This window comes from Salpingoeca rosetta (assembly GCF_000188695.1).
Source record: "Salpingoeca rosetta unplaced genomic scaffold supercont1.7, whole genome shotgun sequence".
Taxonomy (NCBI): Eukaryota; class Choanoflagellata; order Craspedida; family Salpingoecidae; genus Salpingoeca; species Salpingoeca rosetta.
Window position 1 is genome coordinate 1,961,236 of NW_004754927.1, and position 10,154 is coordinate 1,971,389.

The window sequence follows — 10,154 nt, forward strand, 5'->3', positions numbered from 1 at the left end:
CCGTCATCACGCGTGTGCAGTCTGCACATGTGTACGACGTGCAATTCACCGACGACAGCGAAGAAATGACACACGTCCCGCGTGTGTGCATTCGATCACCAGGTCCGCTGTTGGAATGGGGGTTTGTTGATTCCTCGCGTTGTCGTGCTCATGTGTGTGTGTGTGTGTGTGTGCGTGCATGTGTTGCACGGTGGGCGCGTGTGTGCGTGGTACTACGTGTGTGTATGTGTGTGTGTGTGCATACATGTGTGTGCATGTGTGTGCGCTTGCCACATTCTCTTGTGCTTTCAATCTAACCGACATGAATCCCTTCTTGTCGTGCATTTTACAGGCGATCACACCGCCCCCAACACGTGTCTTGCGTGCCTCCTCTCTGACTTCTTCTCGTGAGTGCTCCAATGTGCGGCTGTTCCGTTGCTCATGCGTGCAGTCAGTCGTATCATGTTGTGTTCACACATGTTGGCTAACACGCTTTAGTATGCGCACACATTCACAAGCAACTGCAAGCGCGCGCGCTGCCTCTCTGCCTCTCCCACTCTAACACACACACTCACGCACACACACGCACGCACACACACACACACGCACATACACACACACACACACACGCACGCACATACACACACATACACACGCGGTGACCTCTTGCTGCTGCAGGGAAATGTACACTGGAAACCGTCAGCAGCTTGCGCCGACGAACATGCTCTATGCTGTGTGGAAGGTGCGTTCTGTTGCGCCTTCGTGTATGTGTGCGTTTGTGTGCGTGTATGCTTTTTTGTATGTGTATTGTGCGTTTGGTTGTAGCAGTGTTGACGCGTGGTTAACTCCTATCCTTCCTTGCTTGCATGGTTCTCCACACACACACACACACTCACACTTCACACGTACACACTCACTCACACTTACGCAAACTCACACGCACACTCACGCACACCCACACGCACACTCACGCACGTACACACACACGCGCGCACACACACACACACACACACACACACACACACACACACACACACACACACACACACACACACACACACACAACCCATCGCCACGACGACGACGGCAGCACCTGCGCCAACTGGCCGGGTATGCGCAGCACGACTGCCACGAGTTCTTCATCGCACTCCTCGACCGTCTTCATCGACACCTCCGCCCGCCAGACGAACGTGTGTGATGCGTTTGCGTGTTGTGATGCTCTTGAGTGGTGGAATGGTTGTGCATGTGCACGTGCACGTGCATGACACAAGGACAGGCATGTTTGCCCACACGTGTTTCCGCACATGGTTGTGTGCATGTGATCACTGTTCCTGCTCGCACACGGCTGCACCTTCTCACATGTATGTTGCGTCTTGTGCGGTGGTCAACATTAGCCATGCACCTGTTGTCGAAGCAGCCCTCTGTCGTGCGATCCGTGTTCACGGGCCTCATGCAGAGCGATGTGATCTGTAGGCGCTGCGACAATGTCTCGTCCACACACGAGCCCTTTTACGACATCTCACTCGGCATCAGGTCATGCACGTGTTCGTTTGTTAGTTGTGTTTGGTTGGTTGGTTGTTCCTTTGTTTGCTTGTTAGCTGGTTGTGTTTGTTTGTCTTGCTTATTAGTTGGTTGGTTATTTGTTTACCTTGCCTTGTATTTTCTGCGTTATGTGGTTGTTTGTGTGCTGTGTGGTTTTGTTTGTGTGATTTTGTTTGTCCATGCTGTTGGATGTGTGTTGCTCTGCGCATGTGCTCACGGTATGTTCCCCTGGTGCATGATAACATCAACACCGTAGACCTTCAACCCACGATTCGCCAACCGTGAGTCAGCTGTTCAAGTGCGCATGCATGTCAGCACGGTCTCTCATTCTTTCTTGTTATTGAAGTTATTTTCGCCAAGCCCCATTTCATCTCACTCACCTCTTCCATTTCCTCTCTCTCTCTCCCTCTCTCACACACACACACACACATACATCCCTCCACATCCACACATGCTGACGCCACTCCCACTCACGCCCTCCATGCTTCTGATTGTGTGTGTGTGTGTGACTAGTCGCTGGTGTCGCTGCGTGGATGCCTCGCGCGCTACACGTCGCCAGAGGATTTGGGATCCGATGCCCGCGTGTTTTGCCCCCGCTGCCAAGCGCGCCAGCTCGCACAGAAGCGCGTACGTCTTGCATGCGCTTCTTGTGTGGCGTTGTTGTGTTGTGTTGTGTTGTGTTGCGTTGCGTTGTGTTGTGCTGTGTTGTGTTGCGTTGTGTTGTTGGTTTGGGTCAGAGTGGCTTTGGCTTGTGTGTATGTGTGTTCACTGTTTAGTTGCCATGCTTCGTTGTACATTGTGCAATTGGCTCCCCCGCGGCTTGCCCGTCTCTGTCTTCTCATTTGCACGTGTCCATGCACAGCTGATGATTGCGCAACCGCCGAAGACGCTGACATTCCATCTGAAACGCTTTGAGCACATTCCTCGCCTGCAGAAGATTACAACTTTTGTCGAGTGCGTTGTGGCTTGACCGTTGCTTTACCCCCCCCCCCTCCTCCACGCAGACATTCTGTTGTGCGTGGTGCATGCGCCTGTTTATGACATTTCTTTGCATGTTCAGCCGCTCACATGCATCTCCGAATGCACCTGCGTTCGTGCAATATGTGCGTGTGTGCTTGTGTGTCCCCTATGTGCGTCAGGTTTCCTACATCGATCGACATGCGTCCGTATCTGGTGCAGAGTGGAGGCGGTGCACACACGGCCGCAATGGCCCACAGCGCCCATGCTCCCATCATGTACTCGCTGTACTGTGTGGTTGTGCACATTGGCAAGATTGAGTCTGGTCACTACATCTGCTACATTCGCCTCAATCACCCGGTGCGCCACCCGTGTCTTATTGTGTGTGTGTGTGTGTGTGTGTGTGTGTGTGTGTGTGTGTGTGTGTGTGTGTGTGTGTGTGTGTGTGTCGGTCGGTCGTGTCGTGTGTTAGCCTTCGCCGAAGCAACGTATACAGGTCACTTCTAGTAAATGTCTGAAGGGGGGCACCCCTTGTATCGACACGCATTGCATTACATGACGGAGGCCTTCGGTATCGCGGCTGGAGAGACATTGATGAAACCTCGCGTATTGGTGGCGCAGGGTTAGCGTAAGCGGATTCATTTCTAATGGGGCCCCGACAGCAAGGGGTCACTCATTACGTACTTGCGTCATTTCTGTTGCACGTTCGCTGACTGCAACACACGCACACACACACACACACACACACACACACACACACACACACACACACACACACACACCAACCACAGCACGAGCAGTGGGTTTGCTGTGACGACGACACGCTGACGCCCGTGACGGCGGCGGAGGTGCTGAGCAAACCGGCGTACATGCTGCTCTACATGAAGGACGAGCTCTGAAATCGCGGGTGCAGCTCTTTCCTCTCACTTGTGGGCCAGCGCGTACGCGTTGGCGCTCATGTAACCAACACTCGGCTTCATTCATTAACGAATCACCTCCAACGCACACACATGTGCGTACATGTGTGTCTGTGATTGCCAGCATTGCTCGCACGCGTGATTGCACGTGTGCAGGTGCTGTGATCCTACTTTGTCGTTGTATCTATGAAACTTGTATTGCGTACGTGTGTGTGTACGTGTGTGTTCTTAATCTGCCCCTGGTGATTTTCATCATCACTGACTCCTAACTGTTGTTGCTCGCACGATAGAGAATAAATTATCAAAACACTGCCAGCTGCGCGCGCGCGTGTGTGAGTGCGTGAGCGTGTGTGCGTGCGTGAGCGTGTGTGAGTGTGTGTGTGTGCGTGTGTGTGTGCGTGCGTGTGCGTGAGTGAGTGTGTGTGTGTGTGTGTGTGTGTGTGTGAGTGTATGTGCATCATTCTCGTCATCACATAGTTTCTTTGTTGTTGTTCTATTAACGGTTGAGGGTTGGTGTGTGGTTGTGGTCGAGCCGGCAGCAACCGTGCGACAACTGCTTGGGAGTGAGAGGCAGGCACCGCGATTGAGCGGGTCAATTGGAGAGAATGTGCGGAGGAGAGACGGTAACGCAACAAATGTGGCAACAGGATAACGAGGAGCCACCAACGAGAGGCAAGAACGGGAAGCAAGAGGTGGAGCAAATAGCGGACCAGACAACGGGTGACGCAAAGGTCACGAGCAAGGGCGCGTGTAAACGAACGGAGGAGGACAAAGATGGGTGTTTAGGGTATGGAATGGGAAAAAAAAAGTCAGGAGGAGACAAACGGAAAAAGGGGACGGGGGGATGTTGGGGCGGCACGCACCTACGTGTCGCACGTCTTGCGCATCAGCATGCAAGCAGAAGAGCTGCACGATCACAGCATGCGAGTGCGCATGAGGACGAAGTGCTTGGATTAAATGTTGGACACTTTTGCGTTGTACGGCTCGTTGTCAAACTGGCCCAGGTGCACGGGCTCTTCGGAGAATGGCGCCTGCGAGATGGATGTCTTGCGCTCTGCGTTCTGTTTGTGCAGAACACGGCGCGCAAAGCCATCCGCAACAATGGTGACGATGACAAAAGTCGTGGCAAAGCCGACGAACCAGACGCGTCGGTTGTCGCCTGTGACCTCATGCAGGACTTCGATGCCAACGAGGACGTTGATGACGCCAAGAGCAACAGCGACACGGCCAGAGAGCCAGTGCACGGTCTCCCACACGGTCCTGGTGGTGCCGCCGTTGGGCTTTGGGCGAACAGCGGCGTTGACGAGCTGCCAGTACGCGAGGATCATGACCACGATGCCGAGCGTGCGGTGGTGGTAGGTGGAGCCGCGCCCGGAGTCTGAGAACTTGCTGAGGGCGAAGAAGAAGCCGACGGTGGCAAGCAGCATGCCAACTGCCTGGCACATGACGTGGGCGTGGAACCACACGTGCCGCTTCTCCTCGGGGCAGATCTTTGTGATGCGGGCGAAGATGGGACCAGCGGGCAGGAAGACAGCCCAGCCCAAGCCCATGAGCACGCCATGCACGTAGCGGTCGTTGGTGAGGGAGTCTGCGCCACCGCTGGACTGGGAGCCGCTGGCAAGGTTCACCTGTGAAGAGGAGGAAATGGAGGTGACGAGAGAGAGAGTTGGGGTTGGGAGCGGGGCAGTGTTGGCGCGTGAATGAGTTGAGACGAGGAGACACACACACACACACACACACACACACACACACAGATAGACACACACACACAGACAGATAGACACACACACACACACACAGACACAGACACAGACAGATAGACACACACACACACACGCAAGACAGACAAGACATGCATGAGTTGCACGACAGTCACGAGGAGCAACGAACCGCAAAGAACCCGCGGTCTGCGCCGTGGTATGCGAGCGTGTCGTCCTCTCCGCGCGCCCAGATGAAGTTGACATCGCTGCTCAGATCTACGACAGAGTAGGAGTTGTTGATTGGCCGCGAAAAGGCGAGGATGGCAGTGGTGCCGTCACGCGTGAACGACGCGTTGTAGATGCGATCAGGGGCAGGCACGATGCCCTGGGTCGGTGGTGGTGATGACGGTGGTGGTGGAAATGGCGATTTGGGCCGAGGGTTAAGGGGACGTGAGATGGAGAAGGAATGGTGTGAGGATTGTCAGTATTCGCAAGAGAGGAGGGGGAGGGGAGGGGCAAGCGGGTAAACAACAGTGAGTGCAATGGAGAGGTAGACATGCAGGCAAGTACAGAAGCACACACAAACAAGCACACACACACACACACACACACACACACACACACACACAAACAAGCACACACACACACACACACAAACAAGCACACACACACACACACACACACACACACACACACACAAGCGTACAGCTCTGTTCCGCTCGCGGAGGGTATATGCGTTTGGGATCATGGTGTCGGATGCAATGACGGCGTCTGCGCCGAGCATAAACTCGGGGACCTCAGGAATGGCGAGGCCAACCCAGCCCGCGCTGTTGCGGAACTCGCCGACAAACGACACGTCCTCCGCAACCACCTTCCAGTGCAGCTAGTGTTGGCGCGCGTGGGCACAAGGAAGGCGAGAGGGGGGAGGGGGTGTAAATGTGACGAAAAACATCGTGCGCATGTACGAGTACAAGCGAGCAGAGCAAGATGAAGGCAGATATACAGACACAGACAGACAGACAGACAGACAGACAACACACTCACACAGACACATAGACGCACAGACACAGACACAGACACACACACACACACGAGCGCGCACCGTGAAATCGGTTGAAAGTTGTGCCATGCATGTTGCATCATCACGTGGTGAGGGATCACAGTTGTCGCCGGTGGATGTGTCTGGATCCGTGTCTTCGGCCGATCGCAGATCAACGAGGCCAAAGAGCGCATTGAAGGCTTCGCACCACCCCGCAATGACGTTGACGTCGTCCCACGTCACGCCATCGAGGGTGATGACGCGCGTGACGCCGCCATTGGGCGCGCCCTGCACGCGCTGGGAGTTGAGGCGGAAACCACGACGGAGATCAGACTGCGACTTTCCTGTCGATCCCCACCAGTACACGGCGGGGGCGAGGCCATCGTACCGAAACTCTTCCACCTGAGGCGCACACAGCAAAAGGCATACACACGCGTAGAGGGGGGGGGAGATGTGTTGAGTTGATACAAAGACGCAACACGATTTTCGATGTTGTTGATGCTGTTGTTGTGCATGAGACTGGTGGTAAAAGCGAGCACACGAAGGCAAGTCGTGTGAGTGTGTGTGTGCGTGTGCGTGCGTGTGTGTATGTGAGTGTGTATGTGTGTGAGTGTGTGAGTGTGTGTGTGTGTGAGTGTGTGAGTGTGTCGCACCATGAAGGAGCAGTCGTCGATGACGGTGACGCGGCCACGCCATCTGTGCTGCAGCTCAGAGAACTCAGCCGTCCTGCCAACAAAGTCGTGCGTGCGCGGGCATGCTGATGTTGCCATTTCGTCGTCATCATCGCCATTGTCATCATCACCGCCAACCATGGGCCGCTCATCTGTTCCCTCAACAGAGATGCGCCAGCCGAGTTTCTGGTGGATCCAGCACTGGTAGTACACGGTGTCTGGTGTGTTGTCGTCGGGGGTCCACTTAAGGACGTATGGAGAGTCCCCTGTGCCCCACGCATCCGCACTGCATCACGTGTTATTGCAAGGGGGAATGGGGTGATTGTAGACGGAGAGAGGTGAGGCAAAAGGCGGGGGGGGGGGGAAGAGAGAATAGGCGACGGAGGAAGATACAAGAGGGGGTTGGTTGGTTGGTGAGTGGCGATAAAACAATACAGCAGACAAGAAGAAGAGGAGCGGAAGTAAGGGGAAACGACATGGGGTCTCAGCAGTGTATTCACAGGCAGGCAGATAGACAGACACTACACACATACTACACACGCGCACGCACACACACACACACACACACACCTGCCGGCGTAGACAGTCTCCATGTCTGCGTTTGCACGGCCGCCAATGATGTCGTTGGTGATGTACAAGGGATGCTGGCTCGTGGCTTTGATGGTGAATGTGTACTCAACACCACGGAACACACGCAGCAGTGGGCTCTGTGCAGGAGGGACGGGGGAGAGGAAAGCGATAGCATATCAGCGTGAGCAAGCGTACGTGTGTGTGTGTGTTTGGGTTGAAGGGGGGGGGGTGTTCTGACGCCATCTTCAGGGTGTTGGGCAGCAGGGCACTAGGCGACGAACAGCTGTAGGCACACACAGACACAGAAAGACACAAAGACAGACACAGACACAGAAAGACACAAAGACAGACACAGACACAGACAGACACAGACACAGACACAGACACACACACACACACACAGACACACACACAGGGCATGAATAGATGATCACCTCCATGCCGTTGATCCAGTAGGAGATGCCCCATGCGGGTGGGTTCGGATAGTTGAGGTTGGTGCCTGTGGTGACAACAAACTCAGTCTCGTCGCCAATTGTGGTCACACCGCACGACCCGCCGCCGGAGGAGCTGCCGGATCCCATGTCCGCTTGAAGGAGCGCTGGTGTCATCGCAACGGAACGTGTGCAGCATGGGCAACGTCAGTAACATGAGGAAGGGACAGTGGTGGGAGAGGTGGTAATCTGGTGACGGAGTATTCAGCAAGAAGCAAAGGCCAATGCTCAAGACCTTCAAATGTTGCTGGATAAGCTCAGCCCAACACACGCAGACACACATACATGCACGCCTAGCTCAACACAGCAGCACACAGCAAGACATATGCACGCAGGCACGCAACGGGACGTGCACCCACCGCATGTCTGCTGGGACTGCGAGAGGTTGATGGTGAAGCCGTCTGGCGCGTGCTGCGTGGCGCCGTGATAGAGAACAATGGGGAGCTCCGCTGTTGACGCCTCGCCGAGTGGCCCATATGCGAACACATACGCGCGCTCAGACATGCTGAACACGTGGTCGTAGTCCGTATCCCCTGATGACGCGAGAGGTGGTGCGTGTGTGATGTTTGAGTTGGCGGTGCGCATGTACACGTGAGCGATGAAGAATGAGATCAGGTGCAAGGCGAATGCTTGGAGCACAACACACAGCGCTGTTTCCCACAGCCCACACTGCATTCAACCACCACCACCACTACAACCACAAACCACAACCACAACCACAACCATCACCACCACCACGTAAACAGCAATCATGGCACCACCACTTTCAGGATCGTGACTGTGCACCTGTGTCGATCTGGCGAGACCAGGCGACGAATGAGACGCCGTTCTCGCGTTGGGCGTACACGAGGTTGACGTTGTTATCGGATGAGTCGCCGAGGAGGCGGTCGGGGCACACGCCCGCAGACCCGCCGCCCGCATAGTCGCACTGGAACCGGCCTGGCGATGGGGGATGGCGGTGGTGACGCATGTGAGTGCGCGTGAGGGGGCACGTGCGTGCGCGCATGCATGTGTTCACTTGCATGGGTATGATTACCAAGCACGCTTGGTGTGTGTGTGTGTGTGTGTGTGTGTGTGTGTGTGTGTGTGTGTGTGTGTGTGTGTGTGTGTGTGTGCGTGTGTGTGTGTGTGTGTGCGCGCCCGACCTGTAAGGTAGTAGTCCTCAACAAACGGTTCGCCGCCAACAAAGCCGACAACGGTGACATCTGAGCCGGGCATGAGCACGCGGTCAGTTGGCTCAGGAATGCCAAACGCCATCCATTCCGTGTCTGAGATTGCGCCTTCAAGTGCAAACGTGATGGTGTCGCCGTCAACGTCCCACAGGAGGTTCAACTTGTCCTCCTGCAAAGTGATGCAGTTGGAGAAGGACGGGGCCTGATTGCCAGTCGTGGTGGTGGTTGCAGTTGTTGTAGTTGTAGTTGTAGTGGTGGTGGTTGTAGTCGTTGTTGTTGTCGTCGTTGTAGTTGTAGTAGACGTAGTAGTGGTGGTTGTGGTGGTGGTCGTAGTGGTAGTGGTTGTGGTGACTGTCGTGGCAATGGGGGTTGTTGTTATGGTCGCGTTTGTTCCATTGACTGGCATGGTGGCATTGGTGCCATTAAGGGGTGTGGTTGTGCCATTCAGGGGTGTGGTTGTCGAAGCGTTGAGAGCTGGCATGGGGGTACCTGTCGTCGTTGTGGTTGTAGTTGTGGTAGAGGTAGTGGTCGTGGTCGTAGTTGTGGTAGTGGTAGTCATGGTCGTGGTCGTGGTCGTGGTAGTGGTAGTGGTAGTGGTAGTGGTTGTTGTCGTGGTTGTGGTTGTTGTTGTGGTAGTGGCTTCAGGAAGGACGATGTGGCCAAAGTTTGCCTTGAACGGCTCGCAGAAACCGGAGACGACGGGGATGTCGTCCCACGTGAGCGAGTCCTTGATGGTGACGGTGAGCGTGGTGAAGCCGTTCCCTGCAGGGATTTCCTGCGCGTTCTTCTCGATGCGAAATGTGTTCTGGCGGGCGAGGAGGTCTGATTCGGACGGTGCCGAGGTCCAATACACGGCGGGACCGTTGCCATCATAGCGGAAGTTGGTCACGCGGAACGTGCAGTCGTCAACAATCTCAAAGTCGCCTTTCCACTGGTGAGCGTACTGCGTGAACGAGCCCGTGAACCCGACAGATGGGTGGTTCGAAGTGCATGCTGCTTTGACCGCGGTTGGTGGCACAGCCAGCAGCAGCAAGGTAGCCATAAGGGCAAGAGCGCCAAGCATCACCGCACCGAGGGGTGCCCTCCGGTGGCGCGGTGTTGCGGGCTGTCCAGTAC

General features: G+C 55.4%; 2 protein-coding genes across 2 annotated transcripts; one reads left to right on the forward strand and one right to left on the reverse strand.

Annotated features, from left to right (window-relative positions):
- On the forward strand, positions 1–3,710 carry PTSG_03464 (uncharacterized protein). Its single transcript, XM_004995992.1, has 10 exons — positions 1–102; positions 332–386; positions 658–721; positions 1,070–1,169; positions 1,374–1,512; positions 1,778–1,802; positions 2,035–2,148; positions 2,384–2,475; positions 2,661–2,838; positions 3,270–3,710. Exons 1-10 carry the CDS (start codon positions 66–68, stop codon positions 3,375–3,377), a joined length of 912 nt encoding a protein of 303 aa, XP_004996049.1. The 5' UTR covers positions 1–65; the 3' UTR covers positions 3,378–3,710.
- A 638-nt stretch (positions 3,711–4,348) lies between these two features.
- Positions 4,349–10,101, reverse strand: PTSG_03465 (uncharacterized protein; the record flags this gene model as incomplete). Its single annotated transcript, XM_004995993.1, has 11 exons — positions 4,349–5,023; positions 5,286–5,480; positions 5,802–5,978; positions 6,198–6,536; positions 6,788–7,091; positions 7,376–7,512; positions 7,810–7,973; positions 8,226–8,399; positions 8,653–8,805; positions 9,012–9,240; positions 9,691–10,101. 11 exons carry the CDS (start codon positions 10,099–10,101, stop codon positions 4,349–4,351), a joined length of 2,958 nt encoding a protein of 985 aa, XP_004996050.1.
- Positions 10,102–10,154: the final 53 nt, after the last annotated feature.